This window comes from Asterias amurensis, chromosome 21 (genome assembly GCF_032118995.1).
Source record: "Asterias amurensis chromosome 21, ASM3211899v1".
NCBI classification, from domain to species: Eukaryota; Metazoa; Echinodermata; class Asteroidea; order Forcipulatida; family Asteriidae; genus Asterias; species Asterias amurensis.
Window position 1 is genome coordinate 1,630,893 of NC_092668.1, and position 26,424 is coordinate 1,657,316.

At 39.8% G+C, this 26,424-nt stretch overlaps 3 protein-coding genes across 4 annotated transcripts; 2 read left to right on the forward strand and 1 right to left on the reverse strand.

Annotated features, from left to right (window-relative positions):
* Positions 1-307: 307 nt before the first annotated feature.
* Positions 308-13,765, reverse strand: LOC139953167 (heparan-alpha-glucosaminide N-acetyltransferase-like). Of its 2 annotated transcripts, XM_071952595.1 has the most exons (18): positions 13,692-13,765; positions 13,209-13,309; positions 11,530-11,759; positions 10,912-11,045; positions 10,438-10,571; positions 9,992-10,061; positions 9,049-9,106; positions 8,462-8,565; positions 8,124-8,200; positions 7,891-7,921; positions 6,565-6,701; positions 5,989-6,113; positions 5,378-5,499; positions 4,808-5,027; positions 4,406-4,480; positions 3,669-3,739; positions 2,999-3,111; positions 308-2,404 (listed from the first exon to the last, which is right to left on the reverse strand). In XM_071952595.1, exons 2-18 carry the CDS (start codon positions 13,270-13,272, stop codon positions 2,226-2,228), a joined length of 1,944 nt encoding a protein of 647 aa, XP_071808696.1. In that variant the 5' UTR covers positions 13,273-13,309; positions 13,692-13,765; the 3' UTR covers positions 308-2,225. The 2 variants fall into 2 exon arrangements, with proteins under 2 accessions (XP_071808696.1, XP_071808695.1); XM_071952594.1 differs by lacking the exon at positions 13,692-13,765 and having other exon boundaries at positions 13,209-13,354.
* A 194-nt stretch (positions 13,766-13,959) lies between these two features.
* On the forward strand, positions 13,960-17,806 carry LOC139952939 (uncharacterized). Its single transcript, XM_071952276.1, has 2 exons — positions 13,960-14,094; positions 14,905-17,806. The coding sequence occupies exons 1-2, from the start codon at positions 14,073-14,075 to the stop codon at positions 16,572-16,574; spliced, it is 1,692 nt and encodes a 563-aa protein (XP_071808377.1). The 5' UTR covers positions 13,960-14,072; the 3' UTR covers positions 16,575-17,806.
* A 242-nt stretch (positions 17,807-18,048) lies between these two features.
* Positions 18,049-24,550, forward strand: LOC139952937 (uncharacterized). Its single transcript, XM_071952274.1, has 3 exons — positions 18,049-18,147; positions 20,466-22,105; positions 22,485-24,550. The coding sequence occupies exons 2-3, from the start codon at positions 20,470-20,472 to the stop codon at positions 23,165-23,167; spliced, it is 2,319 nt and encodes a 772-aa protein (XP_071808375.1). The 5' UTR covers positions 18,049-18,147; positions 20,466-20,469; the 3' UTR covers positions 23,168-24,550.
* The last annotated feature ends 1,874 nt before the right edge of the window (positions 24,551-26,424 follow it).

Genomic DNA, 26,424 nt, shown 5'->3' on the forward strand with positions numbered 1-26,424 from the left:
GTGACTAACTCGAGAGATCGACGCTGCTTACGCCTCCTGGAAACGAAGTTGAATTAAATGCACAATGCGCATTTGGGTGCGTGTATTGTTCTGTGTGAGGGTATGAGGCGCGCAAAAAATAAAAAATAAAGGACTGTAAACAAACACAGTTGAAAACTATTATTTTTTTCACGTATCGAAAAATTGAACTCTTTGTCTTCAATTTTGGCTTCGTAAACATGCTCAATTTAAATTGTATCATTAATACAGCTACAGCACTTTTAATTCAAGACTAATGTCACTCAGAAAAATACTTTTAAATTGTAGTTTTATTTTTTATTTTGCCGAGTTTAATCAATATTCTTAGATAAAACTAATTTTATATTAAAAAATAAATTACTTTAATTTAAGCTCGCCATCGATACCAAATTCCAATTGTGATGACATTGTCAAGGTATCGGTTACAATCTGATCCCATTTTGTAAAATAACAAAATAAGCAAAACGTTGCCTTTGTAAGGATTTGGGGTATAAAAGCATTTGTCATAAAATTAATATGGTTGAAAAAATGATGTTTTAAAAGTATAATGATTCACATAACTATCCCTCCTTTTACCGTCTGAACTATACGTACATGTAACTGTAATACTGTCCACCATTTTGTGGAATCACATTTTTTTACTCTACAACATGGTGGACCCCATTAGTTCATAAAGTAAATGTAAAACCACACAGTTTCAAGGGTCAGTTGGGTGAATCATTACATCCTATTTTAAACAAATTTGTACTACTATATTATTTCATAACAAATGCTTTTTAAAGCCAAAAGTGCCCAACCCGGTTTACTTGTCCCTTTTCCATCATACTGATCTTTCATAATAATGGGTCTTTTTAGCATAAATGTCACTATATTGTTTTATTTTTTACTAAGTTAGCACATGCATGCGCATCTACTACAATTGGACAGTCATCATTTAATCATTTAAGGCTACAGCATTTCTGACAGAAACTCGACCGTCTTTGCGAAATGATAGTTATAAAGAATGGCAAGACAAAACTTTCCCTCCTCATTTTTCTACACAGGAAGCAGTTCTAAAATTTTTAAGGAATCTGCACATTACGGGAAGCTCCATTAAAGAAAGAGGCTCAATTAATACACCCTTTTCATCAAACAACTCCACCTGTTATCTCCATGTAATTGGTTACCAGGGCCCTATTTCATAGAGCTGCTAATTTAAACACAAATATTTGCCTAGCATGAAATTTCTGATAAAAACAGGTTAACCAACCAAATTTCCTTTTGTTGCATATTGCTTGACACTGGTATTCAGGTGATGTTTGCTCATCCTGAAAATCACATGGAAATTTTGTTGGTAGGTCTAATCCTGTTTTTATCAAGGCAAAAATTTCATGCTAAGCAGATTTTTGTGCTTAGCAGCTCTATGAATTGGGCCCAGATGTACAAACAGAAGAAACCTGGGGTCGATTTCACCATATTTCACAAAGAGTAAGGACTAGTCCTAACTTAGGACTAGTCCTAGGAGATACACAAATTGCATGGGTAGTCCCAAGTTAGGACGAGTAACTGGTCCTAACTCGAGATAAGACTAGTCCTAACTCTTTGTGAAATCCACCCCTGTGCACTCAATGCTTGCCTGGAAGGTATGGTACTTCGTGGCAGTCTGTGGTACATGTGTGTATAGAGAAGGCTCTTTTAGTCTTACTCAGCCGAATAATCAAACCACTATAAATTTATGAGTCATTCTTCTACATTTACGAAGGATTTACAGTCAGCCAGAGCTTTTACCCTGGTGTTTCTGTGTCACTAGCAATCACCTTTGTTTTAAGGTTTCCTCAGGCTTGCCAAACTACATAGAATAGTTCACTTAAATAGGCATCTTTCGGTTCATTACCAGAAATATATAATACTATAATAATACCAATTCATCAATACAAAATATGCAGTGTTAAAAATACAAAAACAAATTCAAATACACAATTGTTCTCACAATTTCTTTCAGAATTTAAGTATAGCCTTTTATGTATTACACAGTAAGTGTTCTTATGGTTTATAACAAAACTGTCCTAAGCAGACAAATGCTGAATTATTGCAACAATTAACAACAAAAATGAAAAACAATACAGAATTTTTTTGAAAAAATGGTGCGGCGAGATCGTACATCACTAAGAACGAGGTTGTTGATTGGTTGCCCGAGTAAAGGCAACGCCACAGTTTTAGTCGTCCACCTAAATCTTGACGAAGAAGTTAATCTTGAACATGTAGTAAGCGATGCAGACCCAGAGTGAAGAGCACAGTAGACTCATGGAGAGTAACTCGGCGTGAGTGCCGTACACAGGGCTCCAGCTGAACGGGAAATGTCCCATCAAGATTTCGTGACCGCAGTACAGTGTGATGGGGTTCATACCTAATGAAAACAGGGAAAAGAAGTGGTGTTTACTTTGGAATGAAAACACAACCATAAAAACTTTGCACGGTTTGCAAACAAAACCACAAAACCAAAACCAAAACCGAATCCAAACTAAAAGTGGAAATAGACAGCTACACAAGGTATGGTCATAGTTTGCTGATCATAATGTAATGCTGATTTAAAGGCACCATTTTCAGGAAACATGTACAATGAGAGTCGCATATGAAAATTTCTGTGAGAAAAATCTTTCTGTGTGGTTCAAGTCGTGTATTTACCATTATGAAAGATCTGGCCTTATGATATTTGGTCCTTGGAAAATTGTAGGAATTTTTTTTTGAGTACGAAGGCTGACCTACATTTACACAAAGTGTAGGCTTTAGTAGACATTCCAGGCTGTTTAATCACAATTATTCAGATTTTAGCAAGGGACAACATATAGGAAATCAGAGTAAAGTATGAAGAATATCATGCCTGTTTTGACCAAATTAAGTTACTAACTTTGCTTCAAAGGCGCGCCAAATGGATCCCTTCGCTTTTATTACAGAAAGATAAAAAACAAACAAAAATGCAATAATATGTGGCACTACTAACCAGCGAAGAAGAATGGCACCCCAGACCACCACTGTTTCATGTCGATGACGATGTAACAAAACGTCAGCAATAAGAATGACGTGCCGGCAAGAGCCAAAACAAATGACAAGGACCTGTTGACAAATAAATCATCTTGTTTATTCTTACGTTTATTTATTTATATATAATAAATCACAAGGGAAACTCTATGAGTATCACATGTACCGACACAAGGTGATCCCCCTCCTGCCACTACCCAGGTTATATAAAAAACTTGGCAGTTTATGATTGTATGGCTTCCGACAGGTACCCCCGAACAAAGATATTGACAAATAGGGAGAACGCCAACATATGGCTATATATTTTTTAGCTTTAGATTCTGCTCTTTAAAAACAAGTTTTATTCAATCCCAATTTAATTGTTTTACTTTATTTATTTATTTTCCTGCAGAGAAATTTGGCATGAAAATGTAACCCTTTCGTTTCTTTCCAAATGTTTTTTTCTCCTTAGGATTTCAGGTTCATAAATTTGTTTACAAACCAATCATTGCTGATAGTAATTAATGGCAACCAACAAAATGTATCTTGTGGTAGTTTTGTTTGTGAACAAGAATTTCAAACGCCAGATTGTAAGAGTTTGGACATCAAAATGGACAAAGTTAAGATTCTGGTGAAGAACACATTTTTCTCACCAGAGGTTTTTGCTGACCGGGATCCATCCATCTTCTTTTGATGCCTCACACAACAAAATGGCTGGTCCACCCTGAAATTATAAGTAGGAAAAAAAACATGTTTGAAATTCAGTTATGATAATAACAATAGCAATGTTAAGTTTTTATTAATTTTACTACTAGTATGCAGAGGTTTAAGTGAATTACCACTGATTTAGTGTCTTATTCATTTTGTTACCCACACCGATATGTGTTAGCGCTGTATACTCAGTACTTACCCGAGTTCTGTGAAGAAATCACCTGCATATTACTTGGGTGGGATTCAAACCAATGACCTTTGCAATTCTAGAGCAGTGTCATACCAACTATTCAGTGTCATTGTGGTCCAGTGGTTAAACTGCAGGACTTGCAATTACAAGGGTGTGGGTTCGAATTCCCCAAGCTGACGCGCTTTACATTAGTGCCCTGGTCATTGGGTTAAAAACATTCCTGTAATCTTTCCCCGCTCCCTGGGGAGTATACAGCCCTGGGCTGCTGTGGTGCTCAAAAGGTTTTTTCAAACATCTACCGTTTTTCAAACATCTACCCTTACAGTTACTCATTTTATACCCCTGGGTGAGGCGAGGTCATAGTAAAGCATCTTGCTAAAGGAAACATGTGTCATGTGTCACTCGGCCATGACATACACATCTCCGGTAAACCATTTACAACTTCGGTAAGACCGCAGTAAAGGTGGCGGTAAAGAGCGGTAAACTCACGGTAATTAGACTCCAGAGTAGAAGTCGCTTGATCCTACTGCCATGGAACTGATGAAGAAGCAAAATCTTGCCGGCCTGTCCAAAAAAATACATTATTTAAAAAATTACATTATTATAGTTCATTTTTTGTCCCTTAAAAAGGCAAAGTATACCTTTGGTTTTTGAAACATTTGGATTGTTTTAATCCTATATAAAAGTAGTTGTATGTAAAATGAATCTGTGAAAATTTCATTTTTTAAAAGGTGGTTGTGTTCTTGAGGTTTCGTTTCTGGTATTCAGCTGTTGTTTGCTTATCCTGAAAATCGCGTGGCAATCCTGTTTTTATCAAGGCAAAAATTTCATGCAAAGCATATTGTTGTGCTTAGCAGCTCTATGAAATTGGGTTCAAGATGGTTTATTTACCTGTAGTCCAAGAAAGGTAATGAAGATTGATGGAATCGAACCCAGGATTCCCTCGGGGTCATAGTTCAACGTGGTGTGATACACCTTCTGACACGTTGGATGCGAGTAAAGATGGTTCTCACCAAGAATCCACCTGTCGATGTAGCCCGTAGCTCCTCCCGTGCAGTTTGTCAACTCACCGTTTTCCCCCACAAGAGGGCCTCCTGGTCCAAAGTAGCCACTGGGAAGCCCAAACGAGCGAACAAATTTTATTAATTTATTTTATCAAAATATTTTTTTTTACACTTCACACTGGCAAAACACTTTGAGGAATACAAAAAATACAGTCCTATAAACAAAAAAATAGAACAGAATGAGAAATTTAAAAATATATACAAATATTCAAAAATTGAATAAAAATCCAAGCCAGTGAGTGGCAAGGAGGAACAGCTGACCAGAACCTTAAGGCCGTCAACCCACATGAACATTTGGTGTAGGCTGTATCACACTTCTCAGGCTATCCAATCGCAATTTTTCTGATTTTTTTCAAGGGACAAAAAATCTGAAATGCTTGACTTGATCTTTACTTACGTTGGACAGCCAGGAACGGGTAAAAAGAAAACCAGAAAGACGTACAGGATCATCAGGGATGTTATGAACAGCCACTCGTACCAATAGTCAACAAGGTCTCGGAACATTTGGTGATATTTGTTCTGTGTAGGAAGAAAAAGGCAAAGAAACAAAAAAGTAGAAGCATCAATAATATTCAAAAGGTGTACATTCTTGGTAATTGTCAAATACACCATGGGCAGTTTGGTGGAGGAGTGCTTAACCTTTTGAAGGCGACACCTTTGGTAATTGTCAATGACCAGTTTACCCACTTGGTGTATTAACCAAACATGCATAAAATAACAAAACTGTGAAATTTAGGGCTCAATTGGTCATCGAAGTTGCAAGAAAATAATGAAAGTGGAAAAGGAAGATGGTAATAATTTATCTTGCCTTAATAATTGCAAGTCAATGGGAAAACAAATACTTTGCTTGAAAATAGCGTTTTATTTGAAAGAAATTCCCTACAGTTTAACCGTGTCAACCCCCCCCCCCCCTCAGTGAAAAGGGAGAAAACAAATGACCAAGTTACAACGAACAGCCTGTAGCCTTCAAACTGTGTTTTTGTTTTCCTCTTTGGTTCATAGACTTACAGAGACGCGGTACTCTTCCAAGGTTGGCTTTGCTGAAATCAAGTGAAGCATTGCGACGACGAAGTAGGACACGGCAAATCGCTGCAGAACGCCAGGCACACGGAAAGTATTGAGTTCCAAGCCTCCTACAACAATCAATTTGAAACGGAAATCGGTGAGTATTTCATAACACTTAATTATTCTACTGTCTGACAATTAAATATCATCCACTGTAGTTTGGAAGGCTAGATGCGTTTTGAAATATTTTATATGTATGCAGTGAAAGCATTTACAAAATACTCAAGCTAAACAAATCAAAAGTTATTATTAGGGAGGTTTAGCTGCACGTTACGCGCGCAAAAACATGAAGGTGAACGTCAGAATATTTTGTTATAAAAGTCTCACGTTTTAAGCATACGTGAAGTTATTATTTCTCACGTCAGGTACGCATGGCAGACGTCATATGTGAGCATGAAATGAGCCCAAAGTGGTGACGTCACCTAGAAACGACACAAGCTTCTGACGATCATGTTCACGTTTTTGCTCGCGTAATGTGCAGCTAAACCACCTCCCTATCATTAAAACCCCCAGACTTACCGTCTAGCATTATCCCAAGAGCAAAGAGAATGACTGTCCTTCGAATAATTTTCTTGACTATGGAGGCGCGAGATACATTGTGTCGGATCAGACCGCTGAAGGATAACGCCATGGATGTTCCCATGATGAACACAAACCTAGACGGACAATAAAGAAACTCAGTTTTAGTTAGAGTTTATGCCGGGGCTGCATACTCCTAAGGAGTTGGTTTCTTGCTGCCGGGGCTGCATACTCCTAAAGAGTTGGTTTCTTGCTGCGGGGGCTGAATACTCCTAAGGAGTTGGTTTTTGCTGCCGGAGCTGCATACTCCTAAGGAGTTGGTTTGTTGCTGCCGGAGCTGCATACTCCTAAGGAGTTGGTTTTTGCTGCGGGGGCTGAATACTCCTAAGGAGTTGGTTTTTGCTGCCGGAGCTGCATACTCCTAAGGAGTTGGTTTGTTGCTGCCGGAGCTGCATACTCCTAAGGAGTTGGTTTCTTGCTGCCGGGGCTGAATACTCCTAGAGTTGGTTTTTGCTGCCGGAGCTGCATACTCCTAAGGAGTTGGTTTTTGCTGCAGGGGCTGAATACTCCTAAGGAGTTGGTTTGTTGCTGCCGGAGCTGCATACTCCTAATGAGTTGGTTTTTGCTGCCGGAGCTGCATACTCCTAAGGAGTTGGTTTCTTGCTGCCGGGGCTGAATACTCCTAGAGTTGGTTTTTGCTGCCGGAGCTGCATACTCCTAAGGAGTTGGTTCTTGCTGCTGGAGCTGCATACTCCTAAGGAGTTGGTTTTTGCTGCGGGGGCTGAATACTCCTAAGGAGTTGGTTTGTTGCTGCCGGAGCTGCATACTATTAATGAGTTGGTTTTTGCTGCCGGAGCTGCATACTCCTTAGGAGTTGGTTTCTTGCTGCCGGGGCTGAACACTCCTAGAGTTGTTCTTTTGCAGCCGGGGCTGCATACTCTTAAGGAAATGGTTCCCAACCATTCCTGTGACGACACATTCTTCTGTTACAAAAAGTGGTCACCGTGGTCCAATGCCAAGGGCTTGCAATCACAAGGTTGTGGGTTCAAATCCTACTAAGCTAACCGATGATTTCACAATGACTAGAATAAGTATTGTTGCCTAGTTACTGAACCACAATTTCTTGATTTGTGCAATTCATTATCACAGGCGTTAAACCACTGTTTGTATGAGAGAGATTGGCTATTGCCAGCTTGGTGTTATTCCCCAATTGTGGGAGTTTGAAGATTTCCCTTGATGGAAAGATTAACAAAAAGAAAAAAAAGAAAAAGTACTATAGGCTATTGCTTTAGTGTAGAGTGAATGCAAAATAACAAAAACACTTACCAAGGAAACACAAGATCTGCAACAGTTAACCCTGAAAATAGCAAAGGAGAAAGATAAAACCACAATGTGAGAAAAGATAAAGGACTTCAGAGGTTTAACAATCCTAAAGAAACAAATGAAACAAATTTGGTCTCTGCATCCCATATTGTTCGGATGCTTCAGTTTAAATTTACCTTCCACGTAAGCAGCCCCATGAGATTCGGCCCTAACGACTGAAAGCAAAATGTTCTCACCGTTCCAACGTGCGTGTTTGAAGAACCAATAACTGCCCCCGCCATGGTTGACAAAAATCATGATGACAATGGCAATGCTGTCTCAGAAGGAATACAAATAGAACAATTTGTTATTGCATATACAGTAAATTTTCTTAGCCCCAAAAAAAACAATAAACCAATTTTAAAACAATAGTTTTTTCACCTGCATTTTGTTCCTTCTATCTTTCTAAAACACTGTGGGAATAGTAACTGCCAATGACATTGACAAAACAAAATTGTATAGACAATTCACAAACTATTTATGAGGTTGTCAGTTCTGTCAAGATTTTTGTTTATATTTAAAATTTTCTTTTTACCCTCTGAATGTATCCAGGGATTTGAGTCGCTTCGGTCGTTTGCGCTCGTTGTTGAAGTTCAGCTGATTGGTCACTGGTTGCCTAGAGGGTGGGGCACCAAGATCCTGAAAAGTCAACAACAACAACAACAACATTGGATTGACATAACTTACAGGTATGATGATATATCAATGGTTTTGAACGTCGCTTATGTAGACTTGATTTGTTGAGGGATTGATGAGAAACAGGAAAATATTTTTAACTTCACTGCAACAAAACCTACTCCATCCTTGCAATCAAGTGTAGCGATCACGGCCAAACCATTCAGAGCACTCAAACTCTGGTGTTTCTGATCAGCAGAGTGCTGGTTTAAGTCCCGGTCATGGTGTCCTTGAGCAAGACACTTTACCATAAATGCTTTGTCCTTCAGAGGGAACATTAAGCCGTAGGACCTGTGAACTACGATTGGTAGTGAACATAAAAGAACCCAGAACACTTATTGCGAGAGTGGATTGGTACTGTATGAACTTTGCAATAAGCGAGCTTTATGAATGCAACAGGTCAATTTGATTTACCAATTCCATACTTTCAAACTTTATAACACTTACGTTGTTGACGACTCTTTCTGTTGCGCACCAGTTGGATACACTGCTAAAAGCACCCGACCTGCCAACAAAAAAGGGCACACCAATAAACATTTAATTTCGGCGTTTGACATTTTAATGCATAAGTTCAACTCTTGGAAGGGTGGGTTGTTGTCGTGACCAAGAGGATTAGGGCGGTGGGTTCGAATCCTGGCCTGGTGGTCAGTCACGACACTTGTGTCCTTGAGCAAGGCACTTTATCATAATTGCTTCTCTCCACCCAGGAGTACAAATCGGTACTGGCGAGAGCTGGGGAGTAACCCGCGATGGTCTGGCATCCTGGCCAGGGGCATATAATTCCCAGTCCTTAATACAGGTTGAATGGCTTCTGACTGGCACCCCCAAACAAAGATGTTGACAAAATAGGGAGACCGCAAACGTAAGGGTTAGATAGCTCTAATCTAATTTTCTTTGTCCAACCTTTAAAGGAACACGTTGCCTTGGATCGGTCGAGTTGGTCTTTGAAAAGCGTTTGTAACCGTTTTTTATAAAATGCATATAGGTAGAAAGATGTTGTAAAAGTAGAATACAATGATCCACACAAACATGCCTCGAAATTGCGTGGTTTTCCTTTTACCTCGTCGACTAACACGTCGGCCATTTATGGGGGTCAAAATTTTGACTCCCATAAATGGCCGACCATGTTAGTTCGCACAGTAGAAGGAAAACCACGCAATTTCGAGGCAAACTTGTGTGGATCATTGTATTCTACTTTTAAAACATCTTTCCAACCATATGCATTTTATAAAAAACGGTTACAAACGCTTTTGTTTTGACCAACTCGTCCGGTCCAAGGCAACGTGTTCCTTTAATCAGGAAAATACCGACAGATCACAAACCTGATCAAGGGTCTTTCCTTGAAGCCTTTCATGTCCTTGCCAACTACACAGTGTAGGTTTTTACTTACATGTATGCAAAGTTCAGTATTCCGTACACCACAGCCAGAAATGCGTAAACTCCGATTGCAACATAAATAGCTACAAAAACAATAAACAAAAGATAGCATTGGGAGACTAGTTGTATTGTAAAGATCCATTCACCAATTGTCATATATTGCAGGCTGGCACAGTGCTTCTATCATTCAAAAACCAAAGTGGATAACATTGAATGGTCAGACAGTAGGAGGGTTGACTGTGTACTGTGTAGATGCATTTATCACATGATATCATAGTTTGTGTTGCCCGCTTGCACAATGCATCCATCATTCAAGCTCTATTCAAACGCCCCCTCAATGTACAAAGAAATTATCTTACATAAAAAAAAACCAAATTTTTGATTTTGGTTTATTTGCCACGGAAGGGATGTGCTGCCCCCTAGTGCTTTAGGAAAGGCCTCTGATCAACTGTTACTTACGAGTATATGCGTTGTCAGGCTGTTTATTTATGACCATGAAGCAGACGTCCATGTCAGATTCTGCCGTCTTGTTCAGATTTATGAAGAAAGAGTAGTTCCCGTTCTCTCCAAAATGATACGGGTACTTGTCTGGGCTAGACAAAACGAAATAAAAGACAAAGAACAAAATCAACGCATCGGGTTCCCAATTTCATAGAACAGTCTGGCAGAAAATGCCACTGAGCTTAATTTATTTTCTAAGCAAAAATTGACAGCAAAACACCAGGGCCTAATTCCATAAAGCTGTTCAGCAGGAAAAAAAAATGCTTAGAAAATTTCTTTGCTAAGCCAAAAAAATTAGTGGGGCACCAGTTACAAAATGTAAACTTTATGGAATTTTGGCTGGTAACCATTTTCTGTTACAGCAAGATTTGTTTTGTGCTTAGTAAGTTTTTGTGCGTAAGGGTCCCTGAATTTCATTACCAGAATACTTACTTGCAGAGTGCGGCGCTTTTGTTGAAACTCACAACATTCCTGTGGGTTACTGCCAAAGTAACACCCCACCAAGTGTCCATCAGTAGCAGCTTAGATGTGTTCCCCGTCACATATCCCATATCGATCATTTTACACTGCGGAAAAGTTAATCAGACAGAACGGTTTACTGATAAATATTTCAGTGTTTTACAAAACACAAGGATGAGAAATTTCCAAGAAGCTCCTTGCAACTTCAAAGAATATACACCATTAGCATAAAAACTTACTTGGTAATGATAACAGAGAGCTCTTGATAATATAAAACATTCGTGAGAAACTACTCCCTTTGAAGTATTGTAGTTTTCGAGAAAGAGGTAATTTCTCACTAAAATATTTGAATCTAAGAAAGACTTAAAAACTTAAAGGAAACGTTGCCTTGGATCGGTCTAGGTGGTCTTTGAAAAGCATTTGCAACAGTTCTTTTAATAAAATGCATATGGTTAGAAAGATGTTTAAAAGTAGAATACAATGATCCACACAAATTTGCCTCGAAATTGCGTGGTTTTCCTTTTACTTTGTGAACTAACACAGTTGGCCATTCATGGGAGTCAAAATTTCCTATTAAAATCATTCTATTACCTTGTAGCATTCATCCGACTGCATCCATAACTTCACGTCATTCGGCATATTGTTAGTGACGTACAGCGAGGCGGTATCAACTCTCGCATTATGGAAATGAAACGCATCCCAGGTGCTATGCAAGCTCGATGGAGATGCATCCCCAGAAGACGCGATGGGAGCGGGAACGAAGCTCTTGGTATCTTCCTTGAAACCTAGGACACTAACCGATGGTGAATCGACGGCATGGACTGGACCAAGAATGACGATAATATCACACAGTATGAGAAGTAAAGAGGAAGACAACAAGTCGTAAGTCAAAGATTGGCAGTTATGCATTGTGGGGTCATTGCAGGCCTGATACTTAACAGTAGGCAACGGAGACGGTTGCCTCCGTGCCACGGTCGCCTTGCAATGCTCCAGTAGAAATTCACAATTTTCTCATCATAGGGTGCCCGTTACCAAGGAAAAATGTGTGTCCTTGTTGTTTCAAAAACAAATTTCTCGTTTACATTCATGGGTGATTTAAAAGTGAGGCTGCTATCCTAAATAAACTCCCTTTCCCCACCCTGTAGCTTCCATACCTCTAGCCCTTTAATTAAATAGCCCTGGGGAATAACGTTTAACCCTGATCTATTCCGGCGAACGGGCATACCCCGGGCCTGGAGTAGCCACCCCTGCTCTGGAGCTGTAAGTGGTAAAACCCCCAATCTTTTTGTTTTTGTAAACACTACAGACGTGCCCAGTAGTCATTCAGGCACCACTTTTTTTTTTTCCTATAAAAGTCAGTATTTCATCAATCTTATTTTATGGTCTAATTTCTTACCAACTCAAAAATATTATGCAGTCACATAGTTGCAATAACGTAACCCTCCTCCTGACAGCAGAGCCGGAGGCTTGCGGCCGTTGGGAGGAGGGTTAGGTTATCGCAACTAGTAACTAGCGCCACATTGAAATTGAAAATGTTGACATGCCATTTTAATTGAATTTGAACTTTGTTTTGAAGATTAAAAATGTCGTTTTGTCATGTTGAATTGAATCTACTGAAATAAATGACCAACATTCAATGAACCTAACAAATTGAAAGCTTTGGAAGGCCCCTCTCAACTATTAAATTTGGAAAAACAATTCCAAGGCCAATTTCCTTGAGGAAGTAGTATAAAACTACATAAACAGCAGCTGAACAACTGAGTTATTGGAAAGATTAGTCCTGCAAACCAATTTCCTACTATTTAAATAGTACAAGCCTACTCTCAACAAAAAACATTGGGTGCAGAAGGAACTTCTTTTCACAGCGAATCATTCATTAATGATTGGAACACAAGTCTCCCACACTAAGTGAAGTAGTAAATGCCAAAACAGTGTCAACAAGAAAGAGCTGGATGCCTATCATAAGTATAATTGGAAGGGGAAAAGTTTCCGTATGGCGCCACCACTTTTTATTCGAAATAAAATAATATAGTATCTAATTTACCTGATTGATATATCCCTTTTTGTAAAAATGAGTGAAAAAGTGGTGGCGCCATACGGAAAGTTATCCTCTAGGCGTCGTATATAGTGTCGTGGTTTTGATAATAACTTTTTTTAACTGTACCACTGCTGTGTGTGGTGTAACTGTGTGTACACTGTGCTGTGACAGATATTACACGAAAATGCAACCCTACTTGCTTAGCACAAAATGTTGTATGCCATGTCCTTACCTGCATTAAAAAGCACCGATAAAAACAGCAATGTTGACAGTGAAACTGACGGTGACAGCGACATTGTCCACAGGAAACTACAGCTGCGGTCTATTTTTCAACTTGAAAAGAAAAAACATGAATTCTTTCATTGAACTTTAGCCTACCAAAACAAACAAATCAAAGATGGTATAGAACGCCAAAGTGACAATTAAGCCGACCAGTACATCGATTGGTCTTTTGGATCGATCGATCGGTAACAAGGTGACTACCCCAACTTCTATGTACCAGATCACAGTGTAATGAGAAGAACTACTTTGGTGGAGGTGGCCGGTCCCTGATTAAAATCCTGGATGGGTTGCTTTTTAATTTAGGTGTTCGGCCAACAAGTGCACGAACACGTCTTGAATTTTAGTGTTAAGATTTGTTTCCCCTTCAACTTCTTCTTCCGTGGAACTTATCAGCAGCATACATGTAATTCAAGATGAATTATGAACATTTAACCTCATGAGACAATCATTGAACATCAAGACGGCACAAATCCTAGCCTACGACATAACTTCTTGGTCGGAATTTGCCTTTGTTTTTTACCCTTATAAATAAAACCAAGATACTATAGTATCTTTAATAAAACTGACGCATTGGTTTAAGTTCGTCAGGCCGGCGCGAGGACGCTGGGCGCAACGCAGAAACGCGCGGACGCAACGCAGGCACGCGCATGTGTCTTTACATGATGATGAGAAACAAAAGAATGCGAGACGAGTAGCCACACTATTTACAGGTACACCGTTGACCGACTTGCGTTAAATTTTGGCTAACAATATCAGACACAATTGAACTCTTTTTGGCTAGTCCGGTGTTCATTTCGATTGAGAAAACTGAAAAATGGACAACGAAGTGCAAGAACGTGAGTATTACAATTATTATTGCATTTAAAACCTCTAATGTTTAGTATTTAAGTCATTCACAAGGGCCACAGTAACAGTTCCAGTGAGGTTTTAACGTTTTATCATTATTTTACAAATCACCGTGGTCATAGTGGTTAGACTGCAGGACTTAAATTACAAAATGTTGTGGGTTCGAATCCTACCAAGCTAACTGATAATGATCACAATGACTAGAATAACTATTGAGCCACAATTTCTTTAATAAAAAAATTGTGCAGAAGAATAGTCATTAGACTTCAATTTAACCAATGTTATATGAAACTAGCTGTTGCCAGCTTGGTGTTTAAAGGAACACGTTGCCTTGGATCGGTCGAGTTGGTCTTTGAACAGCGTTTGTAACCGTTTTTTATAAAATACATATGGGTAGAAAGATGTTATAAAAGTGGAATACAATGATCCACACAAACATGCCTCGAAATTGCGTGGTTTTCCTTTTACCTCGTCGACTAACACGTCGGCCATTTATGGGGGTCAAAATTTTGACTCCCATAAATGGCCGACCGTGTTATTTCGCAGAGTAAAAGGAAGACCACGCAATTTCGAGGCAAACTTGTGTGGATTATTGTATTCTACTTTTAAAACATCTTTCCAACCATATGCATTTTATTAAAAAACGGTTACAAACGCTTTTGTTTTGACCAACTCGTCCGATCCAAGGCAACGTGTTCCTTTAATATCCCCTATGTAGTGAAATTTTACCGAGTTTGATTGACGGGAAAATCATATAAATAAGCAAACAAATATTTCTTTGCGTTTATCTACCTCTACAGCTGATGTAAAACTTCACTCCTCATTACAAGTCAGCCGGCACGTGATGGGATGGGAAAGCGGGAATGCGTCCTTCAATCTAGCCGAAAGCTTTACCCACAACCCCAGACTAATGTCCCCATCAAACTTTCGATCTCCTTCTGACGCCGAGATTTCATCCTTCACGGACGATCTTATCTCATTCCGGGACACCCTGGCACTCGAGATCCTTGGCCCGGGTCAGAATGAGATTTCCCCCCGGTCCACTACCGGGAAGACCGTCGACAGTGTGGAAACACTGGAATACAGCCTTCCGGTACAGGTCCAGGAAGCAGATTCCAGCCCACAGTCACTCTCACAGATGCTGAACAGCGACCAGCAGTTGATGCTTTTCCCGCAGACAAAATTCATCACAAGCACCGATGACGAGGATGATGATGAGGTTGACGCCTCCGACAGTGCCTCTTCCAAGCTTAACTGGTCTCTGAGTGCCAGTTTCTCTAGCCTAAAGAGCGATGCCAGCACGAGGTATGGAAGCTCCAGTAGCGATGGGGATAGCGACGGCAGTTCCCCGGAGGTGTTTCCAAAAAGACGGCGCAGCAAGAAAAGAAAAACAACTCTCCCATCCAGCCAGTCACTATCAAGTCGATCCAACCGGGGAGAGGCTCTCCCAGATACCCAGCCAGATAGTCAAAGACTAAGTCAATGTTCGGAGGAAGTCTCCTGTATCCTTGTGAATGCACCCACCACGCCGAACTTTCATGATTCAGACTCAGAGTGCTCCTCCCGGTCTTCTCTGACCACAAGCCAAGACTGTCCCACTGGTGAAGACAACATTCGCGGGCCTTTATTTCAGCCGTTAACAACCAAAGTCAAGTACGATTACTGTCCAACTTTCCGCCAAAACACTACCATTCGTGATTGCCGTAAACCCAAACCAAGACGGTTAACGGAAAACCTGACTCAAGACAAACCTTATTCATCCTGCAAAAATGTGCAAAGTGACAAACTTTTCAAGAATTTCACACGGAGGGAAGGAATGTGGGAGAAAGAAAATGTTAAAGGTTCCTCATTTCGTCCACAAAATCCTTGTTATTTAACTAGACAACGCATACCAGTTAGGGGATGTAACTTCAATGAGAAAACAGACTCGGTCCTGAATTCCACGACTGAAATTAATGATGCGTGGCCAGCTTTACTGAAAACAGGTCAGTGCACCACCAACCTCAAGGAAAGGCTACTACGAGACCCTGCCGTACTGACGGTAGGGGAAGTCGTCCAGCGCACCCAGTGGCCAAATAAGAACCGCAACTCTTCCAATAAGGCTTGGTTCCGCCTCGAGAACGTGTCAGACCTCTTCAACAGCGGCAAAGAAACACCCTCAGCCGTGTTCCAGATGAAGTTGGAACAGCTCTCGAGGAGCAACAACAAGTCTGCGTTCGGCACTTTACTGGAAGATCCCGCTGTTCTTTATGCCTGTCGAGACAACGGACAGAGCACCGTCGATCACCACCACCACCAGCAGCGTGCGTCACACCACCAGGCGACGCCAGGAAACCACCCGTTTAAGGAGCTTATCGTATGGGCAGCGTGTGGCAATACTTCCTTACCAAACGATCCTGCCATAATCGCCGTTGGTAAAACCCTCCTACCCGCCAATACTGGTGTTACAACATACTCAGTCCAGTTCTGATAATCAAACTAACTTCGTTGCGAAATTTGTAATTTTGTTTCGATCCATAGTGACTACTCAAACTGAACTTGATAATGTTCTTTCCAGTGAAGAAAAGAAACTAAATCAAACTATGAGAATTGCATGAAATACTGAACTTTGTAAAGGTATTTTTGTTTAGGAGTGGATTTCACAAAGAGTTGAGACAAGTCTTCTCGAGAATAGGACAATTTTACTCGCCCTGTAGACATTCATCAGGGTACAGCCATCTTGAATGTCTCCAATTGATATCAATGTTATACCTAACCGAGGCTGGAAAAACAAACTAGTCTGGTTCCTATTAATTAACTGATTATAATATTAGCATTCATAATTGTTATTCGCTACGAGGAACATGACCAAGATAGAGACATTATGATAAAGGCCTAATAGGACTAACTGCTTGAGTTTTTAATAGGACTAGAAATAGGTTTGGACTAGCTTTGTGAAATCGACCCCTGGCCAATTAACATTGCCAGTGAAATCATGATGTTGATAACTCGATAATGTTTTTTTCCTGGTGTTGAAAAGAAACTAAATCACCGTGAAAAATCTTATAAAACTTTGAACTTTTTCAAAGCGTTTTTGTTCAGTCCAATTTACATTGCCAGTGAAATCATGCTGTTGATTTGTAATATCGTTAATTTATTTTCCCCAATCTTTATAAAATTATGTAACAAAATATGGGAACTGGGAGTTAGGCCTACAGCCAGGAAAATAGCTCAGTGTATGCAATCTATGTTTAACTCAGATAGAAAAAAAACCAAATTTGTTTCAATAAAGCCCACTTCAAACACGTATTGAATGCCTTTTATACACTGGCCTGGCAATACAAATGCCATACACCAGACATTACAACTTTTCAAGTAAAGTTAACCTTTTGTTTTGGATAGCAAATTGTATTTACCAGTAGTATTGTGATTTAATTTTATTTGATAATTATCGGTCAGCAGTGAAGGCAAACCAAGGGAGTGCCAAATCTCGTGTCTGTGACGTAAAACATGGAATCACGGTGACGTAAAACATGGAATCAAACCATATATCAAACGGACTTTATAAGTTCGCGCGCATTCAAGCTTGTCGGGTCGCTGAAAATGCCCATAGATCCCTTGCATGTGACGTCACATTCCCAAGCTCAATAACGTTTCATTCCATTGTTGAATGTGTCTTTCAACTTTTAAAGGAGTAGCGACCAAATTGGCCTAAACTGCGCAGGTTATTTACGCTGTGGAATGTTGCGTGCCTGGCAGAACCGGTTCGATCCGGATGTTTGCCCCATTGTACTACTGTAACCGACGGCTAAACAACAAAAGACAAGTTCGTGGGAAAACTTGCGCTCTTTTGACTTTGAGCCAAGAGGTACTCAACTTATTGTTTTATGTGAGAAATACCAAAGGGTGAATTCAGCAAGGAAGCATTGAATTATTAGTTGAGAATAAATAAATCAGTGTGTTTCACACGGCATCGAAGTTGCTGGCTGGTTTTCTGTCTGCGTTTGGTTGCAGAGTGATCTACACGTTCCGGGCGGACAAGTAATTGATTCAAAGCGCAAAAGGTAGGCGAAACTTGTTTCTCAAAATGCTTTATATTATCGAAAGACGTTTAGTTGGCTTCAACTTAACGTTTTTTTTTAATGCCATTAATTTTAAGAGTGATTACCACTCATGGCGCTTTTGGACCGTTAAGAAAAATCTAGAATGTCGATATTTGGGGATGGATGCGGGTCGAAACCAAATTCGGAAAAAAAAATCGAAATTTATAAACATTGTCCTCTTAGGTCTTTCGGGCGAGCAACTGATTTCTTTAACTAGCAAGTTGTCGTTTGCAGAAACGTTAAGGCATTCAAATTCGGTGGAAAGAATGAAACTCTGGTTAATTGTGACAGTTAGGCCCTACATATTAAAAAGGTAAAACGTAAAACCCTTGTTGTGACAGTATTTTGTGCATGTTCTTATTTTGATTTAATGAGATAGGATCAATAGGCCTACGTGATTGGACCATTTAGGGAATATTAACTACTATATTTTCTTGAATTTGACAGACAAATTTACATATTCAATGTCTGTCTGGAAGAATGGAAAACATTTATCATCTTGTTGATGACATTTTTATTTTCAATTTGAATACTTTCTATGACGGTGCATGTCAAGGTGTTTTTAAACGAATTAGACTTTTAAAGTTGATTCTCACCTCATTGCCATTATAACTGGCAATTTTGTGTTTTTATTATCATCCGAAAAGAAATGTTATTATAAGTCACGGCGATGTACTATTTAAAAGCATGTATTGAAGCGTAATTTTAGAACAATACTTATGAAATGATTTTTTTTTTTACCATATCCACCTCCCCCCCCCTTCAATCAAGATAATAACTTACAAGTGGTCTTAGAATATTTTCCTTTTGGTTGTGATTGAGGCCAAATTTGGTGAGAGGCAATTGTATATCCAGTTGGGCAGAGAATAATCTTATTTTTGGGGCTTACCAAATCACCCATTTTATGTTCAAAAGCCTTTAGTGTGACAAACACTTCATCTTTGTCCAATTAAACTTGGTCGAAACCTAGGCCGTCAAAAACCAGGATTTAAATGTTGCTGAGCAAGTCTGATAGCACCATGTAATGTTGAACCAGTCAGTGCAGTCGAGTGAAGCGTTATTGTGTATTGAGCCCCACACGCTCATGTCAAAGGCGGAGTACGTGATAATTTATACTCTTAGTTTTCTCTTTTTCTTTTTTTTAAGAAGCGGGAGATTTATTTTTTATAGGCCTGGGTTTTTTTCATCTGTAGTCTTTTATAATAAACAAATCCTATATAAAGGTCTTTGTAAGTTTTGCTTAAGGCTCGTGTAAATTCTGGAATGAGTCACATGATAATATTTTGTTAATTCTGGTGACCCAAAACCATCCCCATCACCATATACGGACCTCGATGTCGATGCATTTTTAAACAGAATCACTGTTATCTGTTCCCTTATTTTCTTTCTTTAATTCCTTTTGGCTATGTTGAAACTTGGGCGTCTATAGAACTTATAACAGTTGAAATAAATTTTGTTTCAATCTTTTCCCAGGTCAAGCCTGTATTTCTGATTGACCGGACTATATAATTTACATTGTTTGTACATTTTGCTCAAAAGCCCCAAATAATACATGCTAAAATAATTTTCATCTCACTGATACAAAAATTATTTTGCTACTTGTTTACTTGTTTCTCAAAGACTACAGCACCTCAGTAAGTCATATTTGAAGGGAAGCTTTCTACTATAATTTTCTTTAAACCGTGTAAGTTTAACGTAAATCTGTGGACATTTTGAAAAAGTACCCGAATCCTTTAAGCAAAACACTTTGTAATCTGGGCCCAATTTCACCGTTTTGTGCTGGCGGAGCGTCCCCTAGCAAAAATTATCTTCCATAAAAGCTGTTTACCGTAAGCAAGGGTAAAAATGCAGTAGCACACAGGTGACACAACAATACAAATCCATGCTGAACGTGTGCGCGCTTAGAAATTTGTTGAGTACTTGAGATGGTGAACGTTCCTTCTACGCACATTTTTTTTCCTGCTACAGCAAGCACCAGTTTTGCTGACGGGTAAACAGCTTTAAATCGGGCCCTGGAGTTTGGAGTGAGTCTGCTTAGCGAAAGTCTCCGATTGTATCGCCTACGTTGAACAAGTGCGCTAACACACGTGTGCTTAAACGCCTGCTGAGCATAGACCCTACTGTTTATGTACAGCCAATCAGATGTGGTGTTCAGAAAACTCGAAGAGATACACTGACAACCATGTTGTGATCGTCCAGGTTGTTTTTTTTATTTGCCGTCTGAATAGTGATTTTGGTGTCTTTATGAAAATGTGGCATTTGTCTTATTTTGTTGACAGAAAAATGGCGGGCAAGAAATCCGATGCTGAAATTGCGGCTGTTTTAAGCAAAATCAGCAAGAGTCACTTAGAATGTATCATCTGCCACGAGAGATACAGTGAACCCAAAATTCTAGAGTGTCTCCACAACTTCTGCGAAAGATGTCTCGCAACATACCAGAAGTCTTCCGGAGATCCTTCGATCATCAAATGTCCTGTTTGCCGTAAGACAATGACATTTGCTCCCGGCACGGATATTGTCGCTAGCCTCAAGACCAACTTTCACCTCGTCAGCATGGTTGAAGACTTCACTCTCCAAGAGAAACTCACCCAGCCAAAGGCTAAGGTGATTTGTGAGCTGTGTACCGACCAGCAAAAGGCAAAGTCCAGATGCATGGACTGCCCGTTCTTCCTCTGCACAAGTTGCCAAGCCATCCATCAACGCATTTCTGCCACAGCCGGTCACTGCATCGTGGCGCTGGACACGCTACGGTCAGGTAAAGTGAGCCTCCGGAGCAAAGCTCAAGACGAACCACCTTGTGACAAACACAGAGGAGAGAAGAAGAGGTTCTACTGTCTGACATGCAATCAGCTGATATGTAGAGACTGCACCGTTGTTGAGCACCGTGATCCAGCACACAAATTCACTACCGTGGACGAGGCTGCTGACCGTTTCAGGAAAAACACGAAGGAGTTCATTCAGAAATTTGAGGAGAATTTAGCAGGGTATCTGGAAGCAAGCACGGAGTTAGCAAAGATGACGAAGAATTTAGAGAGTTCGATGCTCCTAACTCGTCAGTTCGTGACCAACCAAGCTACTGAAGAAGCAGGCAAGATCGCGAACAGAGAAGAGAACTTTTCCAACGACATTGCCAAGCGTCAGATGCTTCGAACAAAGGTAATGAACAAAACCGGTATAAGGATTAAAAAGTCCCTCGCCACTACTGGTGAGACAAAAGCTGCCGAGCTGCCACCCATGAAGGATGGTGCCATGAAGGACGAAAACAAACAGAAGTATTCTAAAACAATTAATGAGAAGTTTGCAGGGCTCGACAGCTCTCTCGCTGCGGTTGGTAAAGCAGCCGAGTCCCTACGTAAATCACACGATGAATTCAAGGACCTTAAGGTCATTCTTGAATCGGAGGCTGCAAAGGACAACGAGGAAGACAGGTCAAAAGTGGCCACCAACTGTGACAACTTTTTGAAGTCAATCCAAGGTACTTTTAAACTTCGGACATCCATGATCAAGGAAGCCGTTAAAATAGCGAATGCCGAGATCGCAAATATGCGTCAGACCCTGGAGACAGCCTCTGACGCTGTAAAGTCAAGCTCCAACGTGGATTTTCTTAATCTCCACCTTGTCGTCGACAGCCATCTGCGGGTTCTTCTTGCACAGAGCCCCCCTAGGCTACCTCTTGGATACTCAAAGATGGTGTTCAAGAGTAGCGATAACACGGCACTCGGCGAGCTGATTCTGGGAGCAACTTGGAATTTTTCGAGGGAGATCATCACCGGTGCTAGCATAATAAGTATGGCTGCAGCTTTCTCGAATGTAATACTCGTTTCTGTTTCAAATCCTCACGGCGGTCGGGACTATGGTGGTTTATCACAAACCTATCTGACTACTGGTGGTTTACAGCAAAAAAGCAGTCAACAATATGGTGAGGATTTTTTTTAAATTTTTTTTTACACATTTTCTTTTAATATGTAACAAACCGTTTAAAGCTCACCCTGATTCATTAGTACCCCGTCACGATAAATATTAATCATAATAATAAAGACATTGATGCGCAAAAACACATCCGGCCCAAGGCGCTAACAAGAAGAAAGATTATTAAAAAAAAAATGAAGTTCATGGTTGGCATTACAAGCCTTGCGTTTCAGGTTGAGGTGTCTTGCTATGCTTAACCCATTGCCTGTCTTTCAAAAAGTTCAAAAATAGTTGTTTGCAAGGATGAAGGTTAAATATAGATTGTTGGTGCAACTGATCTCTCGCCTCTAAACAAACGTTGAGATAAAGTTTTCTCCTTTTTTGAACAGGTTGTCTAGCAACATTTCGGAATGGCGGAACTCCCTTTTGCGCATTAAGCAGTGGATCTGTTAGTATGTTATCAGAGTCTCTTTCAACTTTGAGAAGTTATACCATTCCGACGTCCGTCGAGCAGGATGGCTCACAAATCAACCTTGGCAACCCTGTCAATATGGCACACTACAGGAATCAAGAAATCATCATTAGCTACTCTAACTGGCAAGGGATTGTCGTTTTCGATACGTCCAACGGCTCCACTGTCCGCAAGATACCAGTTGATATCAAACCTGATTTCCTTGCATGTACCACCAGAGGGCGCATCCTAGTCGCTTCAAGGAGGCCAGCTCGTGTCGAGTGTTTGGACGACAACGATGTCAGCTCTTTGATCATCCACCCGACTGTGGCAAGATCGACGACGGAAGGTGAGAAGGAAGCTCCAGTCATCTGCTCTGGCCTTTGTCGTGACAGCCGGGACATCATCTACGTGGCCGTATCAATAGAGGGCGCTCAGGAGATCCACATTCACCAGTACACTTCGTGTGGAAGCTTCATTGGGTGTTTGACAAGTGGTTACATCTCCCAGCCTGTCATCGACATCGGGGTGACTGGGAATGGCACACTTGTGGTCGCTGAGCGAAACAGTCAGAAATTGAAGTTGTTTGAAACGCTGAAGGAGGAGGTTGCCGTGACATGATAAATCTGCCAGCTAGAGGAAGCTACGACTTCGAATATCAGTGATCAAGGGTATCGAGTCGTCGGTTCACTGTTCTGCTCGAAGAGTACACAAGAAGTAGAAAAAAGTAAAGTATGAAGTCATGCGTTTTAAAAAGAGGCTCTAAAGTCAAATTCGAATTAAAACGGTCTGAAATGCGACTATGTCTGATAAAATTGTTCAAGTGCGAAATCCAAAACCGAGTTGATGACGCCATACTTCAAATATGGAGCTTCTCTTTAATATAAAGTTAATTATCATATCTGGTGTCCATGCAGGAGAGGTAAGCCTCAAGCAAGATCCTGATTGGGACCGAAATCTTCAGTCTTAAAGAGGACCATTTTGTCGGGTGAGTGGCTCACCCAAACCACCCAAAATTGTGAGTTAGTATGCCCCAGGATACAATAATGGGCCATTATTTCAACAATCTTTGAAAGTTTAGGCCCTCAAGTTTGTCATTTACAAAATTATCAATGAGGCTTGGCGCATTGATTCAGTCACTATTTAATGGGGTGCACCCTGCAAGCTCGCCCCAGCAAAGTCGCCCCTGACCGGCTCGCCCCGGGACTTTTCAAAGTCGCAACTGACAATGTCGCCCCAGTGGCCCCTAACAAAGTCGCCCCTAGCAAAATCGCCCCATAACAAAGTCGCCCCCTGACATAGTCGCCCCAGGTGTATTTAGTTTGGAAAATTATGTTTTGGAAGGGATTTTGATTGAGCCTATAAAGTTTAGTTTGTGTTTGGGTAAAAAACGTCAATAAATAACTCAAATAACAACTCAATTTCTAAAATGTACATTATTGGCAGTGTTTTATTAACGTCGCTCAAGAAACAAATAACAGTGATAACTAATATTAGATAATTTAAATAGTTTAAGTACAGGCCTACTACCGACGGCTTGACAGACTGACCAGAAAGTGGTGTTTTCGGAGTTTTATTTCATGTTTAGTATTTGTTCCTTTTCTCTGTAATGAAAATGATTTTGTTTATAATACTCGGATATTGTGTGTTTAAAAAAAACCTAAATTTTGTGAACGCAATTACATTGGTGTTGGACATGTATAGAAATGTGACAACACTCATGGTGACAACCTTAATACCCCTGTTTTGCAGTTTAAACCAAATTATGTCACACGAATGACTTTTTTGTAAGTGATTGTTTCAATAACTTATAATAATCAAAATCAGTCTTGAAATAATGCCTTTTGGGCGCAATGTGTCAGCAAACATACACGCTTTATTTCAATCGTGTAGTTCTTCTAAGTATCGGTTCTTATTTGTCTGTTTTATGTTTGTTAATGGTGTTTATATGTTTCTGGTTTTGGATTGTTTGGTTAACATTTAAACGCCAGTTAAAAACACAAATGTTCTGTTAATTATGTTTTTTTTTTTTTTTCCTTTGCTAATTATTTATTAGTGTTTTGCTTTGTCTATTTTTCACAACTTTTGTGTATATAAATGTTTTCGTAATGTTTCATTGTAAATCGCTATGATCAGGCTTTTTAGCGCTATTTAAGCACTGTATATTATTATTGTTAATCAGGGGATTGATGAGTGTAAAAACGATGCGAGTAGCTTTAGAATAGTATTGTATAAATATTGACCATTACTTTTGCTTTTACATATTTCTGAAAAGGAAACCAAGTATGCATAATAAGTGAACTTAACTGCAGCGTGCAAGCCTGAGCAAACCTGTACAAAATTGTGCCTGCTATTTGAACGAGAAACACTACAGGGTTATTACAATATTTGTAATAAGTGCCGAATCCCTCACTATACAGAGCCGTGATAGGGTCCGAGATATATTATTATTTTGTTTAATAGCAGACAATATAATAGATGATACATTTGCATCGGGGATAAAGAATATTATTTATTTTTTATTTATTTTTTTTTTTGGTTTTTACCCATATACACCGATGTGTGAAGCACTGTATACTCAGTGAAAAGGGACTTGGGAAAGTACGGAGTATACAGTGCTTCACAAATCGGTGTAAATAGCAGACAATATGTTACTCAAAACAAAATTTCTGTTTAATCAAGCATGCTAGTGTCATAACATTTAGCTTTTATCACCTTTTAATTGACGAAGTTTTGGGACACAAAACCCGTTAAGGAATAAACACAATCTTACGGCTGATGTGTAGCCTAGGCCTATACTTTGCGACTGGAGTGTGATGTTGAATAATGTCAAGTGTTTACACAAGTGTCAATAACAAAGTGTATTTCAAACAATATTTCTTTAAAGGCAGTGGACATTGGTAATTGTCAAAGGCTAGCCTTCACAGTTAGTGTATCTCAACATATGCATAAAATAACAAACCTGTGAAAATTTGAGCTCAATCGGTCATCGAAGTTGTGAGATAATAATGAAAGAAAAATAACCCTTCCCACACGAAGTTGTGAGCGTTTAGATGGTTGATTTCGAGACCTCAAGTTCTAAACTTGAGGTCTCGAAATCAAATTCGTTGAAAATTACTTCTTTCTCGAAAACTATGGCACTTCAGAGGGAGCCGTTTCTCACAATGTTTTATACTATCAACCTCTCCCCATTACTTGTAATCAAGAAAGGTTTTATGATAATAATTATTTTCAGAAATTACCAATAGTGTCCACTGCCTTTAAATCTTTTCAAATTAAGGTCATTATGGAAAAACAGTCCCTGCAATGTTTGCACATTATTATCAGTATAAACGTTGAGCTTGATTTTGACTGAAGTTATGTAGCCTGTGTATTATTATCCAATCTTTCTGACAAGTCATGAGTTCGCAAAACCTACACTAGTAATGCTATAGCACAAGTAAGCTTTACAGTTGGCCCACACTATAATGTGTAAAGGATAATGGGTGTGGCATAGCACTGCAATAACCGTATTATAGGTGCAGCCACGTGCTGCGTACGCTATATAGTAACAGCAGCGGAAGTTTATGTTGTTTTCCGAAGTTGCAGAGGAGGGCGTTGTGCGTCCGTTATAGTCACCAAATCTATAATAATTGCTCAACCCCCATACAAATAATTGGAAAAGTGTATAAGGCCTACTCTATCAATTTTCCTAATGAGGTTTATTACTTGATATTTTAAATAGAAAAACGCATCCCCTTATAATTATAGGGACACGTTGTCTTGGATCGGGCGAGTTGGTCTTTGAAAAGCGTTTGAAACCGTTTGTTATGAAATGCATAATATGGTTAGAAGGTTCAGAAGTGGATTTCACAAAAAGTTGGGACAACTTTAACGTT